Genomic DNA, 25818 nt, shown 5'->3' on the forward strand with positions numbered 1-25818 from the left:
ACGAGGTATTTGCTTCCCACAAGTAACACAATTATTAACTTTTACTGACATCGGTAAGGAGCAAGAAAAAGTTTCCCCAGTGGAGTACTTAGCTTTAGGTTGAAGACTTTGGTTCTGAAACTCCAAAACGAAAATTTCAGGAGTCGGCCGACCGGCACTTGCGAACTGCTTCTGCTTCAGACAACGCGCGGCAAGAAAGACTGATTAAAATGGCGTCTGCTGCATGTTTTATACCCCTGACGACCTGACGTCATGGAAGAAGAGACAGCAACTGACGCAGGACCCAAGACTTTGTTATTCAGGCTGACTGAGGGCAACCTGCCAGCAGATTACCCAAATGTAATGACTGCAACAGTGAAACACGAAGAACATCTTAAAAGACACAAAAAAGGTACAAACCTAGACTTGCTGTTACTTCTTCACCTCAAAGGCCAAGAACATGACGTCCTAGTCCCTTTCCTCAGGAAAATGATGAACAGAAACTAACATGTGTCCCTCTACAAGTCAGTAACTGCAATCCTTTCAGGCTGGTTAAAAGAAAACTTCTCCAGGTTTGTTGAGAAACTCAGGGACTGCAAACCACAGGCATTCTCAAGTCAATGACACTAGGTAGACCTTTAATTGGTCCCCCAGGAGCTAGTAACCTGGGAGAGGCAGCACATATACAAGGATTCCACCACAAACTCCTAAAACACTGGTAAATTATCTAGGTGCAAAGGACAGACCAAACACCAGCATTTTACTGTAAGCAGAGTCTTCCCACACTGAAATGATGTAACATGTAGACACCACTGAAAAAAAATCCATCATATCCAGGAGGTGCACCCCTATGCCTTTTAGCAGTAGGGCCGTGTACTCCAAGACAGTCACTAAAAAACCTTGTTATAGCCCCTGAGGTCTGTGATGGGACAATAGACTCACATCCCCTTTAGTACTAGATACATGTGCGAGTAGAACCCTTGATCCTAATCCTGTAGGGACCCTCTTCAGAGTACAGCTTATGCAAGTTCCAGCAGTTCTCAGAAATCCTCATCTTTCACTGAAGCTCTTTCTGGGAATGAAACTAAGAAATTCTAGTGATGACAGGCTATACCCACATCTGGGACATGCCTGTCTTTTGGGACTACTCTTCAAGTTGTGGGAAGCTTGAATAATTGGCCTCATTTGGGACAGTCTTGGGTTGAAAATGGGGCTGGTTTTATTGATTTGCCCTTTTCAAATATTTTGCAGGTACAACTGCCTGATGCTTGGGGGCACTTCAAAGGGTGCTGCTTGTCCCTCATTTTCATTGTGGTTATCAAGATGCACCTCTTCACTTCAGGTCCCCTCTTCACCAGCTCCCAAGGAGAAAAGTAGCACACGTGGCCCCTTCAAAGTTGTAGTGGAGTATGTGGCACATGGGACATGTAAGGCAGTCCCAGGACAGGTTCATTCCTGTGAGGGACTGAGTGATATCTGACCTCTATATCCTTAGGTTTTCATGCTGTTCTGACACTGTCTTATAATCTTAAAAGTGATTCTCCACTGATTGTTGTGCTCAGCACTCCACTACCATCTTATAAAATATAAGATAGGTCAAAAAAGTCTTCCTTCTGTATCTTCAGGTGGCTGGGCTGTAATGCTGCAACTTCTGATATAAGGAAGTGATGCATATTCTCTCTCAGACTGTAGAGATGGCTGATGTAGGCCTTTGCTCAATCGGTGACTGTTTTGATTAGTAGAGGCCCCAGGGAGAGTAGGGGGTCTGAAAGCCGTCAGAGTGTGCTGAACAGCTAGCACCTCTTTTTGGTTGATGTGCAGATGTATTTCATTTGGGCTCCAATGGCCCTGAATGCACCTGCTGTCCAGGTGTGCACCCCAGGCATAATCTGATGCATCTGTGGTTAGGGTCTGGGCGGCATGGGGTTGTGAAAATGGAAGGCCCTTGTTGTGGTTGCATGCTGCTGCCCACCAAAGAAAATGTTTCCTTAGACAAGGTAGCATAGGTATGATAGTTTCCAGGTCCTGAGAGTGTTAACACCAAAGGCTTTTTAGGTACCACTGAAGTTTCCTCATATGCAGTCTGGCATATGGAATGAGTAGGATGCAGGATGCCATGAACCCTAGAGCTTGCAAGATTTTCCTTGCGGATAACTGGGTTCTGGTGGCTAGTTGACAGAAGTAGTCTGTCAGATGGGCTTGTTGTTCTGGAGTAAGGAATGCCTTCTGGGATGCTGTGTCCAGGCTTGCTCCCAGGAATACCATTTTTTGAGTGGGGACTAGTTTGGATTTCTTTTCGTTTATAGTATACCCCAGGGAGGTCAGTAGGTCCATTACAAATGCCAGGTGCTGTAACAGCTTTTCCTGACTGTCTGCCTGAATCAGACAGTCATCTAAGTAGGGGTAAATTTAAATATTCCTTTGTCTGCAAAAAGCAATGGCTGGAGCCAGGCATTTTGTGAAAACTCTGGGAGCACTGAATAAGCCAAAGGGAAGTGCAGAGAACTGAAAGTGCATAGATCCTGCCCTGAAACGTAGATATTTCCTGCAAGAATCCCTGATTGGGATGTGTAGATAGGCCTCTTTTAGGTAGAGGGTGGCTAACCAAGCATCCTTGGATAGCACAGGAAGAAGCTGCTGGAGGGTGAGCATTTTGAATTTTGGTATCACCAGGAAGGTGTTTAGAATTGATAGATCAAGGATTGGGTGCCAGGTGCCCTCTTTTCTGGGTACCAGAGAAAGCCTGGAATTTGGCCTATCTGGTCTGCAGGAACAGGCTGTATTGCCCTCATGGAGAGCAGGGAATGGACTTGGTTTTGGACCTCTGCCTACTGGTTTGGAGAAAGATCTGGGAACCCTTTTAGGGTTGGCAGAGTGTGGAAATAAAATTTGTATCCCTGGGACACTATGTTGAGGACCCATTGGTCGTTGGTGATGGAGGCCCAGTTTTTTGCATGGGAGGAGAGTTTTCCTCCTAGGGGCAAAAGCAGGTGGGCAGAGGTAAGGGGTGGAGTTGTAAAGACATTGTGAGTTCTTTCCATAAGGGGGTGGCTTAGCACTCCCTGTTTTTGTAGTGGAAGAACTCCATTGCTTAGATCTCTGCATTCCCTCGGACTGCTGTCTGGGGGTGTCTGCTTCCCCTAGGTCTTGTCTGAGCTGGCCTTGAGGGGGCAAGAAAGGACCAGTGCTTCGAGGGGCAATGCCTACTGAACCTTGGAGGCTGGACCTGCAAGAAGTCTTTAGCTGTCTGCATAGACTTAGCTTTTTCTTCCATCATTTTTAAGACCTCTTCTGCCTTGGTGCCAAACAAATTATCTTTGTTCAATGGTGCGTCCAATAGTTTTGATTTGACATGGTCTGGCAAGGTCTGTTCCTTAAGCCAAGCATGCCTTCTAAGTACAGAACCTGTGACTGCTGCCCTGCAGGATGCTTCTAGGGCGTCAAAGCCACATTGCAAGGTGTATTTAGTAACTTGGCTTGCAAAATGCATAAGCTCCTGTAATTCTTTAATTTCTGCACAAGCCGGAAAGGTAGATATTTTTTGTTTAAGGAGTTCCATTGTATGTTGCTGGTATTTCAGCATGTGGAACTGGCAATTTAGTGCTCTAATTGCAAGAGTTGCAGAGGTGTATACTTTTTTACCCCATCTGTCTAAAGCTCGGGAATCCCTGTCTGAGGGGGTGGGATTCTTAGCTGTGGTTGCTTTTATTCCTTTAGGTCATTCGGAGATGACCTCTGGGTCGGCAGTAGGATTTTTGAAAAGAAATTTGTGTGAGTCAGGGACTATAATACCTGTCAGGCTTCCTGGGAGCAGGTGGGATGGTGTCAGGAGTTAAACTGGATTCCATAAAGACATCATCCACAACATCCAGGACAGGAGGAATGGCTAAAGGTCTGTGCTGTGGTAAATCTAAGAATTCCCTGAGTCTCTTTTTGGACTGAGGATACTCCTGACATTCTCATTGAAAATGCTCCCTTCAGGTATGTAGGGTTTCACCAAATGAAAAATCCTCTGGAGAAGAGGCAGAAGGAATGGATTCCTCTGCATCTGAATACTCATAAGCAGACAAGGGTTGCCTGTCTTCATAATCAGAAACCTCAGAGTCATTGGACTCCTGGTCAGATAAAACTGCTGGAGACAAGTCTCTTTTTCTTTTGGAAGGGGTAGGCTGGCTTCCCCTAATAAGCATGATAAGGTCTTCTGCCATTTTAAGCATTTGAGATTGAGGCATGGAAGCAGGTGCTTGAGCTTGTGTCGTCGTTTTTTTAGGCATAGTTTGTTCCCTGGGCCTTAGAAACTTGGTAGTTTTAGAAAGAACTGAAGACGCGAAAGAAGTCGGTTTGTGTCGAATATCAGTACTGCGAAGAACTTCCTCAGTAGCCGGTGCCTGCTCAGCGGCTCCGGACCCATCCAAGGTAGAGACATCCGCAGGATCCTTAGTCAAAGAAGAGTCTTGAGGCATACCGGACTCTGAACGGGTCTCGGTAGTGGCCTGCAAATCCAGAGAAGTGGGCCAGCAGAGGCTGCGAAACACCTCACTGAGGACCAGCAAACTGGTGACTAGCTTAACGGAAGCATCGTTGGCAGTTTTGGACCTGTGCAGTCTGTCTCCGTCTTTATCCTTATGTTTTTTTTCAGAAGATCGGTAGTCGGATGGCTTACCGAAGCCATTTCAAAATATGGAGATCAAGAGCGAAAATATTTAACTACAATAAGGACCCGGCGACATATAGTTCTGGTGTTGAACAAAGCACAAAACCGACAGCGAGGGATGTAGTGGTCTGGGCCTAAATAGGTGACAAGGTAAAAATGGAAATCTCGGTGTGGTATTTGCTTTCCACAGGCGAGGCAATTGTTAACTTTTGCTGACATCAGTTAGAGCAAGGAAAAGGATCCTCAATGGGGTACCTAGCTTTATAAGACTTCAACTTCAATTTGAAAACAAGAATTAAGGTAGCGGCCGACCGGCACTCATGCAAACTGCTTCTGCTTCGGGCTCCTTGGCAAGTAAGACTAATGTAATGGCGTCGGCTGCCTGATTTTATACCACTGACAACCTGACGTCATTCCTGGAGCAACAGCAACCAATGCAGAAATATTAAGTCTCTGGTATTCGGGCAAACTGAGGGCTACCCCTGGCAGGATAACCCAAGTGTGATGACTGCAACAGTGAAACACGAAGAACATCGGCAAAACCCGGAGAATGGTTTCCGGCTGTTCGCTGTTTTGCCGGTTCGACATTTAGGGGTCGATGTAACAGCGTTCGATCATCTGATAGTTTGCTGTTCTAAAGTAGACCCGCATTTGACGCTATACTCCATGCTGACCCTGTAAATAAGCTAAATGCATAAAAGTATATCAATAAACCAGAGCTGCTCAGAGTTTGATGACTTTAGCCAGAGATCTGGAGTGCATCTGAACTGAAATCCAAGGCACCCACTGCAAACAACTGAAAAATAAGTATATTTAAAGCTTGTATTGTACTTTGTTAATTGCATTTATTTGAATTGCTGCTTGTGTCTTCATTTTTTTCCTTACTACTGCCTTATATAGCATAGGTGACACTCAGACTTGCTGAATCTAGGCTGTTTGGTATCACTGTGCTCCAAAGCCCACCATGTTACATTAAGAGGGCCTCCCTTCATCCTTGCGGCAGAAGTGTGTAGCTCAGGTTCCATCTGAGTAAGAGATTGCTGGAGAAAGGCTCAGTCTGGGGCTTTCCTATTGAAAGTTTCTCTTAAAACTGTTGAATTTTGCCTATATTTAAGCCATGTGTTTGCATATAGCTACACATTGTGCAACGGAGGTTAGCGCTGCCCTGTGTAGATGCAAATGCCTTGAAATGCAAATTTACCCTAGACATGTCAGTAGAATTTCCCCCAAGTCCCCTGTTGCTCTGCAGGCAACTCAGCTACACACTGAGCAGCATCACCACAGCTCTTCACCCTAAACCGTTAACAGAATAAGCCCCTCTGTTATTTCTACATCATAAACTTTTCTAACTTATTCACTCTCTAACAGTACTACACTATAAACCTGCCACTATGGATGGTCACTTTCCACCATTTCTCAGGCCAGCCTGATTGAATTGGGCTTCCTGAGACAATGTAGTAATTGCCTCAAGTATACCGACAACCACTTAGCCCTGAAACAAACAAATATCATGTGTGAGAGCTGTAATTACACTATCAGTTTGGAAACAATCCTCGCACATAACAAAAACCAAGACATCAGACAGGTTGCCAACTCAAGCACTTCACCTCTCAAGCAAGTTCAGGACACAACACATAAACCCACATACACTGAGGTGCTCACTAGAAGCCTATCAAAAAATCAGAGACCTCCCAAGCACAAATTATCTGCAGACACCTGCACATGTAGAGAAACTACTGCACATAACACACATATCAGTGTCTCATCAAGTAAGCCCCTAAAGCAAAACACCTGAAAACCTAATGTGTTCGTCATAGCAGACTACATAGTGAGACACACAGATATCTCCATCACCAGGCCAGACAAGAAGGCCATGGTCAGCTGCCTATCGGGTGCCAGGATCCCTCAGATGACTCAACAAGTACAGTTATGACTCTGTCATAGTCCATGTTGGGGTGAATGACTTGAAACATACCTCCCTGGACTATGTGAAGACTGACATGACTGAACTCTCAGATGATGTGTCCCAGGCAGGTATGACCCTAGCCCTAAGCAGCATTCTACCCTCACCCAGGATGATACTACAGTATACACAAAAAATGATTGACTTCAACAATTGGCTTAGCTTCTGGAGTCAGTCCAGTGGGATCAAATATTTGTCACCCTAGGAAGACATGGTCAAAAGGCCCCGCTGCTTTGCCAGAGAAGGTCTGCATCCGTCTCCCCTAGGCTTTCTGATACTGGGTAAAGTGTTTTTCTTCCCCATAGTGGCTTTTTTAGGCAATGTCAAAATGACAAAATTTCCAACGCAGTAAAATCCACTCGAGACAAACTCAAGCTTCTGCTGCTTAATGCTAGGAGTCTAAACATGAATCTACATTCCCTGGATGCACTCCTTCCTCACCTTGGAAGATGCTGATGTCTGTGCAGTCACTCAAACATGGTTCATGGCCACGGAGAGTACCCCACGTGTGCAAGGCTACAATGCCTTCCACACATTCAGAATGACCATGAAAGAATCAAAGGTGGAGGCATATCCATCTTCATTAAAGCAAAGTACACCTCAAGACTGGTCAAACAGTACGACTCTCTCGATCTCCATGTCCAACTATGTATAGGCAAGACACCTTACCATATCATTGCTAGCTATAGGTCCCCCTCCATAAACCAAGAAAAGCACAATCCCTACCTGGACTTACTGGAGTCGCTCAGCATACAGCCCAACACCTTAGTCATGGGAGATTTCAATTATCCCTCCATCATCTGGGTAACATACAGAAGCTCAAACATGCTCGCCCAGAGGTTCGTGGACTTTGTTAATGCAAATTTTCTGGATCAGATAGTCTGCACCCCCACAAGGGGCTCTAATGTCCTTGATATAGTACTCACCAACATGAGTGGTTACTGCACTGTCCCCTGTGTGATGCCCTCCCTGGTAAGGTCGAACCATAAATCAGTGCTGTTCAAAGTAACTACTGGACCCCACACCTCCACAGCAGCAAAAAAACTAAGGAACTTCTACAAAGCAAACTACAATCTACTAAGTGATGGTATAAAAAGTATTATAACCCTGCAATCACAGGCAATATTGACTCCTATGCAGAGATGTACACAAATGCCCTGTATAATCATCATAGCAACTATACAGAGTCTGCTGTACCTGACCGGATTAAAAGCAGGCACTCCCAAAAAAATAAGCCACCTTGGTGGACATCTAGTATAAACAGAATGTATAACAAAAGGAAGAAAGTGATGTCCACAAACAAGAGGAAATTGTCTCTGCAGAGGAAGAATTCCCTCCACAGATTCAACAAGCAAATCAGAAGTCTTATAAAGTCCTCTAAAACTAATTATGAAGCTAAAATAGCATTGCTAGCCAAGGACAATCATAACGCATTCTTTAACTATGTCCAAAATCTAAAAGGGAATGCCCAGCTATGTGCTGAATTGGTAGTAGATGGTACCACTCACACTATACTGGAAGACATTCCCAATCTGCTAGCTGACAGATTTGGTGCAAATTTCACCCCCACCCATCCCAAAGCATACCTGACACCAGTCTTCTGCCTAGTATCTCTAGAGATCAAATCATATCTGCGCTCTCCATGGCCAAAAATATGGCCTCAATGGGACCAGATAACATCCCAGTTTGCTTACTAAGCAATCTAAAACAAAAAGTAGTTGACCCACTTGGCGTTCTCTTAAAACCACAGCCTAAGAACTAGCTTTGTACCAGCAGAATTGAGAGCAGCAACAGTAATCCCCTTGGATGAAGGCGGCCATCAACTGATCCTGGGAACCACAGACCCATAAGTCTAACCAGCCTCATCTGCAAGGTCACAGAAAGGATCATCATGGACCTTATCAACAAGGACAGACAACCTTCAAACTCTAGACCCAACCCAATTTGGCTTTGTTAAGGATAGAGTGTGCTTACTGAACCTGGTAGACTTAAGAAAGTCACCAAAGCCCTGGAAGAAGGTGAGACAGTGCAAACCACTATCTGGATGTAACCAAAGCCTTTCAGACAATCCCCACTCAGGTATCATTGAAACACTCTACCAGCTAGGTGTTAACCCTTACGTCACTAGATGGGTATCTAATTGGCTCACCAACAGAACACATACTGTCAAAGTTGGTGACTACACCTCTACCAGTAGACCCGTCTCCAGTGGCATACCCCGCAAGGATCTGTACTGGGCCCTTTACTATTTGGAATCTATTTCTCAGAATTTCAGGCTAAAGCAGATGGCCTTTGGCTTACTAAGTTAGCTGATGACTGTAAACTAGGTGCAATCATTGAGTCCCCCCCAGTGATGTTGACATATTACAGGAGGAACTAACACAAAGAAATGACTGGTGTTAAAGTCACGGTCTAAAACTAACCTCATAAAAGTGCACTATTATCCCATTTGGCAAAGCAGAATTCCCCAATTACAATATTGACAGCACCCCTCTAAGTTCAAACCCAGTGGTGCAAGATCTGGGAACACAGGTCAACAGTAATCTGAACTTTGACCACCAGGTTTCCACGGTGGTATGGAAAGCCTTCTACATTGTGCATCTCATAAGTTAAGGCATCACATTCAGGTCTAAGGATGTTATAACCCCATTTTACTCGACCCTAATCAGACCATTGATAGAGTACAATGCTCCATTCTGCATGCATCTCACCAGAAGCCTGCAGCAACTGGAGAGACCAGTGAAGTTTCTCACCAAGAAGATACAGGGCCTCCAAACCATAACCTACGTGGCTATACTGAAAGCCTATCACTGTACTCTGTATCATACAGGCTTCTGAGAGCTGAATCTGCCTGGCCTACAGGGGAGTCTCTGATGGAGGCCTCAACCTGAAGGAAATGCTGTATATCTACACATCAAATGGCACTAGCGTCAATCACTGTATGGATTGCCAGTGACATTAACAGAACATGCTGGAGAGACAGGTATGTCTCCCAGAGATTGCCGCTGCTCTGGAATAAAGTTCCAATTCAGGTGAAGCAGAGCTCCTCAATGACACTATTCAAGTGCAACCTGGACAAATGGATGGGTGACCGCAAATTCACCCTGGGGGAGGCATCCTTGTCAGTTATGGACTGGGGTAGTCGGTGCAGATCTGTAAAGTACGTACATCTAACTAACGACAACTGGGGCAACCCAGGATTAACATGGTTAGGCTTATACAGGTTCTAGGGCCACTAGCCTAGTAACCTCCTATGAACCTATATGTTAAGGTGGGTAGTCAACTGGATAAAAGATAGAATCCACATAATTAAAGTGGCAGGCTTCTCCTCAGAAAAGTATGAATTTAACTAGTGGTGTGCTTAAGGTTCAGTATTGGGACCCCTCATTTTTGGCATCCATTTACCCAATCTCTGGACTGGGAATAAGACTTTTGTTCAACTAAGCTTGCAGATGATTGCAAATTGGGCACTACTGTCTAATCTCCCTCTCATACTCCATTCATTACAACAGGAACTAATCCTCATAAACAAGTGGCATACAGAAAAACAGCTAAAATCAAATGCAAAAAAAGTGTAGCATGTTTATATTTGGTAAACAGTTTTTCCCTCATTGTTTAGTACAGACAATACCCACACTCCAAAATGATTATGTAGTTAGGGATCTTGGAACCAAGGCTGACATTTTCTTCTCTTTTGGCCACCATGTAGCTAGTAGCAGCAGTCAAAAATCCTTCTATTAACACAACTAATATCTAAAGGCATATCATCCAGGTCAATAGACATGATCATCCTTTATGCAGCTCTAGTTAGATCAATTATTGAGTAGAACTCCCTCTTCTGGATGTACCTTTGCAGACATATTAAGCAAATGGAAAGACCCCAATGGCTCCTAACCAAAAATATAGTTGGCCTGATGTCCCTCAGCTAACAGGAAAGGTTTGAAGCACTATCCCTTTACTAGGTTTCTTATAGGCTATTTTGTGGTGATTTATACCTTGCATTCTGTTCCTTTAGGGACTCTATCATCTTTGATAATGTTCATCTTCACCAGTTTCCTTATCTAAACTTGGGTTAAACAGTTTAAAGAATGACTGCACAAGGGCATGCTTGGCTCTATTTATTAGGCATCTAGGTAAATTATCAGGTCCAATGGAAGTGGTATATTTGGTTTAGAGACATTTTGTGTGGAAGGTTGCTTAACCATCTCTGCTGCTGGAATTGACTGTGATATAATTTTGCCTAAACCAGAAAATAAACTCAAGTAATACCACTGCTAGGGACATAAAGCATCACCAGCAGATAAAATATGTCAGAGAGACAAATTCATTACCCAGCACCTATGGAACAAACTTCCTCTGGATGTTGCACAACAAATGACACTCTAGCATCCTTTAAATTAAACCAGGACAGTTAGAAGGGTAGCAGCAAACTTACTCCATTACTGACCAGCTTTGTACTGCTTGAGCAGGGGGATACAGCATGATGGTCAGTACTGACAATGTATAAAAATGGTCTTGTGATTCTATTGTTTTGTATTTCCTAGGATCCTACAATCAAAGTTCTAAGCACCATGGATATGTGAGGATACTACTGGCCAACTACAGCAAAAGTCTGATGGAAACTGACAGTAAATCATTATTTATTTTGTTTTTTTCAGACACAAACAAGTAAGTTGTAATGTGGTAGCTTTAACTCAAATAGAAAAACAAGTAAGTCATTAAAGTCCTTACGAAACTAAAATGTACAGCACTATAAGTTTTTTTTCTACTGTTTCTTTGCAGTTATTTGCACTGCAGTTTAATTAATGGCCTTGGATGTGAAACTGAAGCACACCTTAGAAAGTCAGTAACAAAAAAGGTAAAAAAAAATTACAGAGAACTTACAGCAGCTCGTACACTAGAGAACTCTACGACAGCAGTACCCTTCTTTTTGCTGGACAGCACCAGATTAAGTACGTCACCATACTGCAAGATAAAATTCATAATAAAAGTTAGTAAGAAAGGAATGTTGCTTCAAATACTTTCACTGTAAATGTCATGCAGGAAAAACAATCACCAATACTTATCCTATATCAATTAATATTATAAGAAGAGTCTGAAATTGCTACACAAACTGAAATATTTATGCTAGGTGTCACAAAAGGAAATACTGTCAGCCCAGCTATCTGGAATTTTGTAAATAATTATATGTCATTTGTGAATATTAATATGATTTGCATAGAAGTGTGACAGAAGGATATACGTCCAGTACAGCTATCTGGAATTTTGTAAATAGTTATATGTCAATTGTGAATATCAGTAGGATGCAATTGCTTATGTTACCACTATATTAGAACTGTACGTTGTCTGTATATCAAGCTGTGTGTGTGTAAAGTACTGAGCTTAATGATGTGTCCACAGTGTACCCTACTGGGAAAGAATTATTTTATTTATTTTACATTTGTTGACTGGAATTGTCCGACTGAGGTGAACAGCCCTTTTTCAGCATAGGCCCAGGGAGAAAAGCTCCAACATATTAAACAATTTTCAGTATAAATTAGCATTAAACAGCAATGTTACAGGATTATTACAAGCATTAAGTAGCAATACAATGTTATACAGTGTCAATAATCAGGAGTATAGCAAAACTATTTCAAGATATATAAAAAGAAATATGTCATAATATAGTTTTTGGGGTAAGTGGTTACAAAAGCCCAGTTTTATCATAATGTACTTGCATGAAGGCAAGAGAACAGAAATGTATAGAAACTATTGTACTTGTGTAAATGTATATGTTTTAACAGTGGGAACTAGAACACAGAGAGTAACTTGCAAAACTTAAAAAACTTAAAGAAAATAGTTGAAATTAAATTGTTTTATAATTGTGCTATAAAAGTTAGTTTCAAAGCAGCAAGGAGACAGGATGTCTAGAACTAGGGTGCCTTCTGCATTGCATTGTAAGCGTTTTATTATTTTATGTCTTCTAGCAGCTGCAAACATCTGAAGGCTATGTATTTTCACAAGGAGATGCTAGATGCTGCATCCGTGGGCATTGTTTGTGAGCTTGGGAATTGAAGTCAGGTGACAAAGTGATGTCATGCTGCAAGTATCCCAGCAACACTATTTGAGATATTAATTTAAGAACTCTCTGAGAGAAAGACAAGGCATTTTGTATTTGTCTTTGACCTGACAACATCCACTTAGATGTTTTCTGCATTTATTTGAGACTGTCCTGCAATGTTGTTTTAAATATTTCCTGTGGTTTTGAACTCTGATGTCACTGTGAATACATATTTAGTGTTGTCTTGTTCTTTTATTATTTATTACTAAATATATTTAAACCTTTCAGTTGAGGCTGGTCTGTTTAGAGATATTTAAGATCTTAGACTACTTGTATATCTATTTGGTAACACTGTTTAGGCTACTCCTAATAGTCTGGCTCTTGGTCAAAGTACCTTTTGGATTAATAGTAACATTACACAGTAAGATTGGACACCTTCTGCTAAGGGGCTTAAAGTAGCTGATAAGTAGTGGCTGGTGGCGCTGGAAACTACTTTACAGTCTGGGCAGAAGGGGGCATAGCTAGTAAACCTGTGCCAGCCTTTCCCAGGTGTGTGTGTGTGTGCATGTATATATCAAACCTCAAAGTGTGTGTGTGTGTGTGTGTGTGTGTGTGTGTGTGTGTGTGTGTGTGTGTGTGTGTGTGTGTGTGTGTCAGCTACTTGGGCAGGGACACGAAGCACTAGTTGGACAGAAAGGGTGCTGGAGGTCTTGGTTTGGCCACTCAGCTGAGACCTTGACCCTATAGTTGTGCCAGTGGGGAGTCTTACTGAGGATCTGGAGAAAGAGGGGAAACCAGCCCCAGACTGACTGTGGTCTCTGTGTGCTCTTAAGGGAAATTGGAGTTTATAGTGTGTGGACTTGTCATCCTCCCAGTGTGTACGTCTCCACAGTGTTGCCAGTAGTGAGGATTGAGGCTCCTTGATTACTGGGCTAGTGCAGGGGCGTCCCACTAGGCCACAAACATACTTGGCCCATCAGCTGTCCTACCTTAAAATAAACACTTCTGAAAAAAAATCTTGTTTTTTTCCTGGCTTATATCATTATGCATCCACTATACAGTTGCTCACAGCATGTTCAGTTTACCACCTATCACAGTCACTTTTCACTTATCAACTGATGTTTCTTCTGACTGCATGCTCCATCTTAATATTATCTGTATGAAAATGTCACTCATTAACATAACAAAATCTGTGCCCTCCAACTGATTTAAAGGCTCCATCACCTCCCACAAATCTTCTTTACACATGTACCTTTCATGTTCTTCAGTAAATGATGTGATCATATGATACCACTTCTTTCCTTTTAGTACAAAGGATACATCTTTAGGCCTCTTTTTGCATAGCTTTTTCTAATTTTGGCTGACTTTCTTGGCATGCTACTGATTAACTTATTTTTCCATTTTCTTTAACAGCGACAAAACTCTACAAAATTTGTGGCATAACTTTGATATAATATACCTCTACTTCTTCAATCAACTCAACAATGATAGGTCCCAACAATTTACTAGCCTTTAACACAGTTCTGTGTGTGGCTTGTGGTTCATTACTGTAGTTAATTATTGGTCTAATATTGCTATATCTGAACTTTTTAAGATAACCTTACTTAGGTTTTAAACTCCAGCTGTATCACCTTTCATTAAGCTGCATTAAACCTTAACTGCCATATTTGCCCCATCCCTTATACTACATCACTATCATCTGCAAACAAGCAGCTCATATTCCATTCTTCCATGACACCAGAAACATAGACACTACAGAACTGACTCCAGTACAGTAACCTGAGGGCTACTTCTTAATGCAACACTTCCTGTAGACAGGGTCCTTGCCCCTTACCATCACTTTGACTTATGCCACTCAAACACTGATAAGTTTTATCAGCCACCCCCCCCCCCCCGTCAAAAATATCCATTTTGCCTCACCAAGTCTTCTGTGTGAAATGGAGTTAAATGTGTTACTGTAATCCAGTACAACATACCCAAATGCCTTTTGCCAGGTTCAAAAACACAATCATAAAATTAAGTAAGGTTAAAAAATACCCTTCATTCATGAAACCATGGTGGAATTTACCATGATAATAGTTTACATCCAAGATCTTAAATAAAATTCCTCTCCGTAGTTCTTGAACTGTTCTTAAGTGTGGAAATAAACACAAATAACTCACAATCATCTGTAAATGTATGATTAGTAAGTGATCTGTTGAACAATTCTATCGAGAATCCTGTTGGCACACATTCCAGCCCTTTGACCTTTACCAACCAACATTCAAAAGCTCCTTCCAACTGTGTCTTTATGAGGTGCTTATTGTAATTCTGACTGAAAATCTTAAAACTGAAGTCTCTAATTTCTCTCCTCCTACAAGGCAGAGCATCACTGAAAGAATTATTGCCCCGAAACTGTCAATTTCTGAAATTTCAAAAGGAAGCGGTTTACTGTCTGTAAATACTACTGTTCCTTTTAATCCTTACAAACACTGTACACCATTTTCTTTCATTAATAAAGACAGAAGTGAAACATTCCTTTAAAGTTTCATCTACAACATTATTTTACGATATTATTTTCCTAATTTTTTTAACCTTTGAATCTGGTTCTTGCTTCCTTTATGCAAAAATCTAAAAAAATGTTTTTAATTTTCTTATCTTGCTAGGTTTATAGGACAACAGTTGTCAACTAGGCTGGCATTGCTGTTTTTTTTGTTTGTTTTATTTTGTATTGAGACAGCAATGCTATCCTTCAGACTTCTAAGAAGGATGCACACTGATCAACAGGTCAAGTAGAGATATTCCAGTGTGAAAAATGGAAACTTTGGAAATTACCAACAAAATACATTTGTGTAAAATTCAGTTACTGGTTAGTCATTACATTGCCTGGATGACAGCAATGGTGGAATCTGGAGAAAGTAAAGGAAAATAGGCTAGAAAGAGAAAAAAATCTAGTAGGGAAGATCCTTGCAGCCATTCAGCAAAAAGTAGATCCAAGTTTCAGCATCTGTAGATGTGCTGGCTTCCACTAATTTAGGGGAAAAATAAATTAAATGCATGAAAAGGTGTTTAAAATAAGTGAGACAATAAGGAAATACTTATGCCAACTGCAAAAGGCTGGAAAAAAATAGAAAAAGATTTAAGAAGCTAATACAGATAAGCTGATAATACTACAGAAATCAGTAGCTGAAATGTAGGAAAGACTGGTGGAAAATAAGGCTTCACAAGAAGAACTGTTTAAAAAAACAGAAAGCTAGAAGATGGAGCATGCAGGAAAAAATAGATTTTCTGTGATACCGTAGAAACTGGAAGGAACAGGTTGAATTAATTTTATGAATGGTCAAATAACTGGACTGGTATTCCACAACAGGATTTGTTAATAGAAAGGGTACATCATCATACCCCTCAACCTCCCAGTGCAAAAAAATCTGGACAAAGCTTGAAATAATGAGGGGGGGGGGGGCAAAGGGCCAAAAATAAGCCCACATTTTTAAATATAGCACGTATAAACTTAGAAAGTTGCTAGAATAACAGGATTTCAGTTCGTATGCATTTTCTGAAGGACTTGAAGTCTGAAACTCAAATGTATCTCATTATTTAGTGACGTCCGTCCTCAGATCTTCCCAGAGATTTGCCAGAAAACTACAAGTTTTATGAGAAACAGCTCAAAAATATGAGGCAAAATTCTGGACATTCTTAAAAAATCTGGACAGTTGAGAGGTATGCACACTGTGTCTATGCTCCAAATTTCATCACGAGAAATAAGCAAAGACCTACAGTAGTAAAGATGCCAGCAGCAGGAGCTGGTTCTGCCAAAACTGTGGCAAAAGGATAAAGTATCAATTGGAGACAACACAGTGTTCAGGGAAATGATCATTCCTTGTATACCCTTCCAGAAGACGAGTGAGTTTATCCCTTAGATTACAAGATGCAAGAGGCAGGTGTGAGATTCAAGTCACTATATCCAGCTGCCTTCTGAATATTTTTTTGAATGAGCAAACACATTCTTGGATGCAGAACATGTGAAAAAGGAAATAAAGTTTACCCAGAAAAATGTGAGCCAGCAAGGTATCCTAGTGCGCCAAAAGAAAATGATTGAATGACAGAAAAAAAAGCACTGCAGCTGACAAGAAAAAAACAGGAGTACCTTGGACCTGAACCAGAGAAGGGGGTGGGGTGCTCAACCATATGGGTGCTCAACCATATGGAATATTATCTTTACAAAGTAGCAGAAAATATTTTGAGAACTAACCCAACATGGGAATGGTGAAACGAGATTTTACCAATAGGAATGACTGCAAGTAGGGGCACAGAAAATAGACAAGAGGGAGCTGAAATTTACTGGCAAAAGCCAGCAAAGAGACCATGGTACTGGAAGCAAATAACTAGGAAGGGAAAAGTCAGAGTAGAATAACAGCATTAAACAGAAGTTTGGACTGTGAGTTCGAGACTGCCTTCTCTACCATGGATTGATCGTAGAGTACGGGCATATGGAAATGTTTAATGAAAGACCAGCTCTGGTTGAGCTTATAGCAGAGTCCTGAACAGAAGCTGTGGTAAAACCCAAATATGTATAATAATCAATCAGATGAAGTTAGAAAAGTCTGGGAAATGAGAATGGAAAGGCAATAGACAAAGAAACAATGGGAAGATATTCATATGGTTCTCAAACATGCAATAAAATCTAGATGGATTACAATTTCTATGTTGAAGTTTTGTATGAGTATTTCTATACCTCAAATAGATTTCCGAGAATTTGTCCACTAGCAGACAGCAATTACTGCAGGTGGGATGAGAAAAAGAAGGGTACCTGGGAAATTATATTTTAGAAATTCAGAGTACATTGTGAAAAATGTTGAGTGTGCAAACTATTTTAACTAACTAAATGATTCTTTTGAACTGGGATACAGAAATTGAATTACCAGATGCGCTAAAGCCCTACTATGTTTAATGCTGTTAGCTGCCAAAAAAAGCAATTACTAGAAAATGGAAATCAAAAAAGTACAGTTATGTACAGTGAATACACTTGGACATCTACATTTATGGTAAGTGTACACAACTGTACTATGTTCTTTGTGTTTCACTGTTGCAGTCATCACCTGTGGGAGGATTTCCAAAGTTAAGGAAAGGGGTGGCAGGATTAGTAAGAGACCTAGGCATGGGTCAGCAAGCCCTGCAGAACTGCAGAGGCAAACCCTGCCCTAGTCTTAGAGTAAAGAGGTAGGTGGTAATGCTTTGTGAAGGTATGGACAGAAGTCCAGGTGGCAGCTTCCAAGATGTCCCTGGTAGGAACTCCTCTGATGAATGCTGTGGAAGTGGAGGCTGCCCTAGTGGAATGGGTACGAATAGACTTAGGGGTGGTTTCCCATGTAATCTGTAGCAGAAATGGATACAGTGTGATATCCATTTGGAAATGGTTTGCTTGTAAATGGGTTTCCCCTCTGCCCCTGGGGCAAAGCTGACAAGAAGTTGGTCTGTTTTTCTGAAGGGTTTAGTATGGTCCAGGTAGCATCTGAGCTGTCTGTGCACGTCTAGCGAGTGCAGAATTCTTTCCCCCCTGTTTTGAGGTTTAGGAAAGAAGGTGAGTAGACGTATGGCCTGGTTGAGAGTCACATTAGATACCACCTTGGGCATAAAGGAGGTATTAGTCCTCAGGGAGACCCTGTCGGGAAAATGATGAGGGGCTCAATGGCCATCAGTGCCTGAAGTTCTGGAACCCTTCTGGCTGAGGTGATAGCTAGTAGGAAAGCAGTCTTCCAGGAGAGGTATCTCAGTTCTGCTGAAGCAGCAGGTTCAAAGGGTGGTAAGGATAGTTTTTTCCAAAACATAATTCAGGTCCCAGGTTGGCATGGATGGCCTTCTGGGAAGTCTGATAAGAAGCCCCTTGGAGGAATTGTTTAATCGGTATACATTCAAAAGTTTTGACAGCCACATCTGCGACGCTGCATCCACGAATCGCGAGCCACGAAAGTAAAAAAAACACGAAAAAAATCGAATTACAAAACCTCACCCCTTTTTTGACCCACGGTTGCACTCATTTCGGCAGTGGAGCGATCCAAGAATGTCAAATTCGACTTATTTATGACATTTAAGACAGTCGACGTAACGGAATTCGGCAAAACGTTTCGTGGTAACGGACATTTGGAAATGTGTTCACACACATGAATGTATATCATTTAATCAAAGGATGTGAGAACAGGGGCTGATCTGTATCGAAATGAGCTAAAATGGCTGAGGTGTGGATTTTAATAGAAGAAAAGGAGAGGCCACTATTGAGTAGCTCCGCTAGGTAGTCCAGGATACGAGAGATGGAAGGTTGTGAGGAATTGCCCCCTCTGGACTGGCTCCAGGAGCAGAAACTTTTCCATTTCCCTGAGTAAGATTTTCTAGTGCTGGGTCTTCTGGCCTCTGTGATAATGTCTAGGACCTCTTTGCTTACCAGGGGACCCCTGTTTGCCTTTAGAGTATTACCCATGCTGACAGTTTGAGAGTCTGCAAGTCTGGTTGCCGCATTCCCTCCCTCACCTGAGTCAAGAGGTCTGAGATTGGGGAAGCTGCCTGGGAGGTTGTAATTTCAGGCTGCGCAGTAAGGGGTACCAATGCTGTCTGGGCCAGTCTGTAGCAATGAGGATGGCCTTTGGTTTCTCCTCCCTTATCTTGGTCAGTACCTTGGGAATAGGAGGCAGAGGAGGGAAAGCATATACAAAGAGAGTTCCAAGGGAAGGTCAAGGCATCCACCTTCCATGCTAGGTAGTGATACTCCCTGGTACAGAATTTTTTCAGCTGGTGGTTGAGGTGCAAAGCAAAGAGATCCACCTCCACAGTTCCCCACTCCAGAGGGACTTGCAAAAAGATTTTTCTGTGGAGCTGCCATTCGGGGGGTCCAGTACATTTTGTCTTACGTGGTCTGCCAGGGTGTTGTTGATCCCTGGGTAGGTATTGGGCGATTAGGTGTAATCCCAAGGAGGAGGCTGTCACAGCCAGAGGTTCATGGCTAGCCTGTACAGTGGTAAGATTGGATCCCTCCCCGTTTGTTGATGTACCACAAGACTGTGGTGTTGTCCGTTTTACTCAGGAGAATCCCTGGCCTCAGATGGGGTTTGAAGGATGTCAAAGCCTTTTGTACTGCCATCATTTCCTTCTGGTTGATGTGTAAGCGAAGGTGCTGGGCGTCCCAAAGACCTTGGGTGCACCTTCCTGCTAGGTGAGCGCCCCAAGCAATGTCTGAGGCATCGGTGGTGATGGTCTACCCAGTTGGGCGGAGGATAAAGGGAAGACCCTTGCTCTTGGCACAGGCTCCTGCCTACCAGAAGAACTCGGCCTTTATACAGGGGATCAGAGGGAGAGAGGTCTCTAGAGGCTGAGAGTGCTGACACCAAAGGTTCTTTAGAGACCACTGCAGTTTTCTCATGTGAATCCTGGCCAGAGGAATTAGGAGGATGCAAGATGCCATGTACCCCAAGGCTTGCACAAACTTCCTCACAGTGAAGTGACTTCTGGAAGCCAGCTGGGTAAAGTAGAGAGGCAGGAAGCTCTGCTTTTCTGGGGACAGGAAGTACATTTGGGATGCTGTGTCCAGCTGTGCTCCCAAGAAAATGATCTTCCTGGAGGGTGTTTGCTTTGATTTCTTCTCGTTAATGGTGAACCCTAAGGAGGTTAGGAGGGTTTTGACATACAGGAGGTCCTGGAGCAGCTTTCTTTTTTGCACTCTGCCTGAATGAGGCAGTCGTCCAGATAAGGGTAAATCTGTATATTTCTCTGTCTGCAAAATGCTATGGCCGGCGCTAAGCATTTGGTGAATACCCTGGGAGCAGTAGATAAGCTGAAGGGTAGTGCAGAGAACCGAAAGTGTTGTGAGCCTGCTCTGAAGCTCAGGAATTTCCTGCAGAATTCCCTTATGGGGATGTGGAGGTAGACATCTTTTAGGTCTAGGGTCACTAACCAGGCATTTTTTTCTCAGCATAGGCAGCAGCTGCTGCAAAGTTAGCATTTTGAATTTGGGGACCACCAGGGAGGTGTTCAGAATGGATAGATCCAGGATGGGGCACCAAGTGCCCTCTTTTCTGGTAACAAGGAATAGCTTGAAATAAAAGCCTTTGCCTGTTTGATCTGAGGGGAAAGGTTCTACTACCCCTTGGGATATGAGAGTTTGGACTTGTTTCAAGGCCTCTGCCCACTGATTTGGAGGTAAGTCTGGGTACCCTCTTGGAATTGGGAGCTCGTTGAAAGAGAATTTGTATCCCTGAAAAATTATCTTTAAAACCCATTGGTCCTTTGTAACAGAAAGCCAATTTCCTTTGCAGAGGGAGAGCCTTCCTCCTAGCTTTTGGTGAGTGAAAGGAGGACAGAGGGGGGAGAGGGAGACATTGAGAGTTTTTGCCATAGAGGGATGGCTTAGAACTCACTGCCTTTGGGGCAGAAGTGGCCCACTGTTTGGTTCTCTACTGTCCCTGGGATAGGGGTCTGAGTGGGCTGTCCCTGCGAGGTTTATTTTACCCCTGTCTGCTAGGTGCAGGAAAGGACCAGTGCTTAGAGTGAAAATTCCTGCTGAACCTAGGAGGTTGTAACTGAAAGAAATCTTTTACTGTTTGCAACAGATTTTGCTAAGTCTTCCATCCTTTTAAGCACCTCTTCTGCTTTTACTCCAGACATGCGGTCATTATCTAAGGGTGCATCAATTAATTTAGACTTGACATGATCAGGGAGAGATTGTTCCTTCAAGCATGCATGTCTCCTAATGACATATCCTGACATTGCTGCCCTGCTTGAGGCTTCTGCGACTCGCATCCACAGTGCAATGAGTGTTTGACCACTTGACAAGTAGAATGCAGTAAATCTGCTAACTCTTTCGGATCGGCGCAGTCAGGAAATGTTGTAATTTTTTGCTTTAATAGTTCCAAAGTGTGTCGTTGATATTTTAACATATAGAACTGACAGTTGAGTGCTCTGATAGCCAAGGTTGCAGAGGTGTATACTTTTTTACCCCATCTGTCCAGAGCTCTGGAATCCTTGCCAGAAGGAATAGCATTCTTAGCAGAGCTAGCCTTAGCTCCTTTAGGTCCCTGTCTAATGACCTCCATGTCTGCAGCAGTATTTCTGTACAGGTATCTGTGAGAATCTGGTACTCTGCAATACCCATCAGGTTTACTGGGAGCAGTTGGGAGGGTGTTGGGGGCTAAGCTGGATTCATGGAAAACATCATCCACCACCTCTAAGATAGGGGGGATGGCCAAGGGTATGTGCTGGGGCAGGTCTAGAAACTCTCTTAGTCTTTTCTTAGACTGAGGGAAGTCCTGGGATTCCCAGTGGAAATGTTCCTTGAGGGTGTGAAGGGTTTCCCAAAGGTCACATCTTCTGGTGGGGCAGCAGAAGGAATGGATTCCCCTGCATCTGAATCCTCATAAGCAGTCAGAGGTTGTTCCTCTTCAGAATCTGAATAATCAGATTCCTCAGAATCCTGTTCTGTCAGTATTTCAGGAGAAGGATGTCTTTTCCTTTTAGAAGTTGTGGCCTGACTGCCCCTGATAAGGGAGATAAAATCCTCCGCCATTTTAAGCATTAGGGCTTTGGTGATGGAGCAGGAGTAAGATGGTGGCTAGAGATAGATTTTCTAGGAGTGGCCTGGCTTCTAGGCCTAAGAGTATCCATCGGTCCGACAGAAATGGTGGTCAGATGAGAAGACATCATTTCTTGTCTAGATTTGCTAGTGTGAAATGCCTCCTCAGAAGCCGGTGCCTGCATCGCGGCTCCAAACCATCAGAGGCAGAGACAACCAAAGGCTAGGAAGATGAAGAAGATTTCTGCGGCACACCTGACTCCAAAAAAAGGGTCTTGGTAGAGGCCTGCATAGATATCGTATCGGGCATCAGGGACTGCGAAAGCACAACACTGAATTCCGGAGAACTGACGACCTGCTTAGAGGTAAAGTTGTCGGAGGTCTTAGCCTTGTGTGGTCTGTCTCTATCTTTATCTCTACGTTTTTTCGGAATGTCTACAGATTGTTGGCTGATAGACTCCTTTTCGGAATGCGAAGATGGAAGACAAAAATACCGGTCTACAATAAGAGCTTTACGACGAATGGTTCGCGCATTAAAAAGGGCACAGAACCAGCAACAGGGGATGTCGTGGTTTGGGCCTAAACAAGTGACGCAGTATGAATGAAAGTCTGTGTGGGATCTGCTTTGCACAGGCGAGATAGTTGTTAACTTTTTCTGACATCAGTTAGTGCAAGAAAAAAGGATCCCCAATGGGGTGCTTAGCTTTAGACGTTTTTAGCTGTAATTCAAACTTTGGTAGCGACCGACTGGCACACTTGTGAACTGCTTCTGCTACGGGCTCCACGGCAAGATAGACTGATGTAATGGTGTCAGCTGCCTTGCTTTATAGCACTGATGACCTGATGTCAGTAAACAAGCAACAGCAGCTGACGCAGAAAAACACTGACTCTCGTATTCGGGCCGGCCAAGGGCTACCACAGCAGGGATAACCCACAGGTGATGACTGCAACAGTGAAACATGAAGAACATCTTTTTTTTTTGCATTTTGATTGATAGAATAAGTTTGTAGGAGTTAGCATTTTTTTTGTTTGAGGATAGGAGGTTCCATATGGTTTTACAGGTTTGAATGTCAATTGCACCAATATCAAGATTGTCTACGATGTATTGGCTAAAGTCTCAAATTTGCCTTAAAATGATTGTACAGCTTTTAGGGAGCTTTAATTGTGTTCTCATTTCAGTGATAGTATTGTTTTTGAAGGGAAATATATCAGAGATGGTTAGTTTCTTGAGGAGGGGATAATCGTTTAGGTTAATCATATTGTTATTCATTTTGAGATTGGGGTTAAGGCCGGTTGGTTGTAGGGAAGTGAATGTATAATATAGGTTTAATGATATGAACACCCTTTGTATGATGGTGATTTTATGTTTAATGACTGGGTGTATTTTAAGATTTTTCAAATTTTCATTGCAAAGGAAAGGGAGGGCTCTGAGATTTATGGATAGTGTTTTGATATAGTTGTGTAATAGTTTGATCCAGGCTGGAGACCATTGTTGTGGTGAAGGGGTGTGGTTGGCTACTATTATTAGTCTATTACAGTTTATGATATCATAGTAGAGTTTAAAGTCCAGCAGCCCTAACCCTCCATAGTTTTTATGGTATGTCAATTTATTATAACTGATTCTGACTGATTTGGAGACCCAAATAAATTTGGAAATTGCGGAGTGAATGGTTTTGAAGAATTTTAGGTTAATAATGGTATTGGAGGCATTAAATATATACAGAAATCTGGGTAGAAGATTAATTTTGATTGTGGCTATTTTAGCTAGGAATGGAAGTTGAAATTTTGTCCATCTGCCCATATCATGTTGTATGTTTGACCAGAGATTAATGTTATTTGTATGATTGTTTAGGATCTTGGTGGAAGGATATTCCTAGCTATTTTAATGAACTGTTAGTTTTAATACCAGCTGCTAAGGAGTATGTGGGAAGCTGACAGAGGGAGTTAATTTTGTTTCTTTAGGTTTAGTTTGTAATTCAAGAAAGTTGAAAAGGTCTCTATAGTGGACTGTAGTTTCTGGAGGTCTGAATTAGGTAGTGAGTACAAAGATTTAGATCTTTACCGAAAGCCGCTAGGGTAATTTTAGTGTTAAAGATATTGGTGATATGGTAGAAAGTTGTCTGAGAAATGAGGAGAAACTGTTGCAGTATTCCTAACAGGGTGTAGCTCGCTGACATCTGGCTGGGGTATCAAAGCATTACCTTCCTAGGGAGATGCGTCCAGATAATGACCACAGCTCATTGGCACTGGGTGAATGCACATGTGAGGTCCTCAGACCATCTCCAAGCCAGCAGCAGTCTGAAGAAAACCAAGGAATAAGACTGGTCAGCTAGGAGGAGTTTAGTTTGAAAAGGATAAGGAAGTTCCCGATCAGGAAAGCTGTAATATCCTGGGATAATGAGCATGTGTGCCTGTGACTGTAAGGCATAATGTTTGTGCCAACAGACAGAGAAAAATAAGAGAAGGTGGATAAGTTGGGAAAGAAGAAATACTGCAACAGTGATCAGCAGAAAATCTACTGTTATGATAAGTTTTTTATACAACTGTACTATGTCTTGACTGAGTCACTGCTGCAGTATTAACAGATGGGTGACTCCTAGACCTGTAGAGAGAGAAGGGTGGGAGGCTTAAAAAGACGACGACAAAGAGTTCAGGAGGCCTGACAGAATAGTTCTAGCAAACACTGCCTTGGACCTAGAGAAGGAGTCTAGCTTACAGTGTTTAGTGAAAGTGTGGACAGATGACCAAGTTGCTGCTTCTAGAATGGACCTGATATCTACCCCATTGTGGAAGGACCCATATGAGGCCAATGCTGAAGTGGTGTGCATTTGGTCACGTGGGTAAAGTCGTTTCATGGTGACAGTAGCAGAAGGAAATAGCCTTTGAGATCCAGGAAGCAATAGTTTGTTTGGAAACTGGTTGTCCTAACCTGAAATCCATTAAAGAAGACAAACAGCTGGGTCTGATTTTCTGATATCCTTAGTTCTGTCCCCTAAAACCTCAAGTGTATGTGAAAGTCTAAGGAGTGTAAGTTCTTTCCCCCCTATTTTAGGGTCTGGGGAAGAAGGTAGGCTAATTGATTGCCTGGTTAAGGGTTAAGTTCACTAACCACTTTTGGCATGAAAGAAGAACTGGCCCTGAGGCTTACCCCATCTTTGTGGAAGATGAGAAAGGGAGGGGCAGTCATGACAGCATAGAGGTCTAAGACTCGGCGGGCTGAAGTCAAGGCCAGGAAGAGCACTGTTTTCCAAGTGCTGAACTTAAGAAATGCTGAACAGACAGTTTAAATGGGAGTAAAAGGAGGTTTTCCAAAAAAAATTAAGGTCCCAAGGTGGGGCAATAGGCTTCCTTCAGGATTTAAGATGTAAAACTCCTCTCAGAAAAAGCTTAAACCTTTGTCTTGGACATGAGAGACGACTCCAATGGTAGGCAAGCATTAATGGCAGATACGTGAACCTTAACAGAAGAGTAGGGCAACCACAAATGTAATGTCATTTAAGTACTGAAGTACTATGGGGATATTGATAGAAGGGGTTGGAATTTGTGCTTAAGGCACCAGACTAAGAATCTCTTCCACTTAGCTGTGTAAAATTTCCTGGTGTTAGGTTTCCCGGCTTTTTATAGGACTCAAACCACCTCTTCATAAA

The 25818-nt window shown here is 42.5% G+C and overlaps 1 protein-coding gene across 2 annotated transcripts in view; it reads right to left on the reverse strand.

Annotated features, from left to right (window-relative positions):
• Window positions 1-25818, reverse strand: part of DNAJC17 (DnaJ heat shock protein family (Hsp40) member C17) — a 968483-nt gene that overhangs the window by 558716 nt on the left and 383949 nt on the right. For both annotated transcript variants that reach the window (XM_044074193.1, XR_006365217.1), the window contains exon 9: window positions 11481-11561. In XM_044074193.1, the coding sequence (XP_043930128.1) occupies window positions 11481-11561 (81 nt within the window). The remainder of the gene's footprint in view (window positions 1-11480; window positions 11562-25818) is intronic.

Source organism: Protopterus annectens, chromosome 6.part0 (assembly GCF_019279795.1).
Source record: "Protopterus annectens isolate FY-2018-M chromosome 6.part0, PAN1.0, whole genome shotgun sequence".
NCBI lineage: Eukaryota > Metazoa > Chordata > Ceratodontiformes > Protopteridae > Protopterus > Protopterus annectens.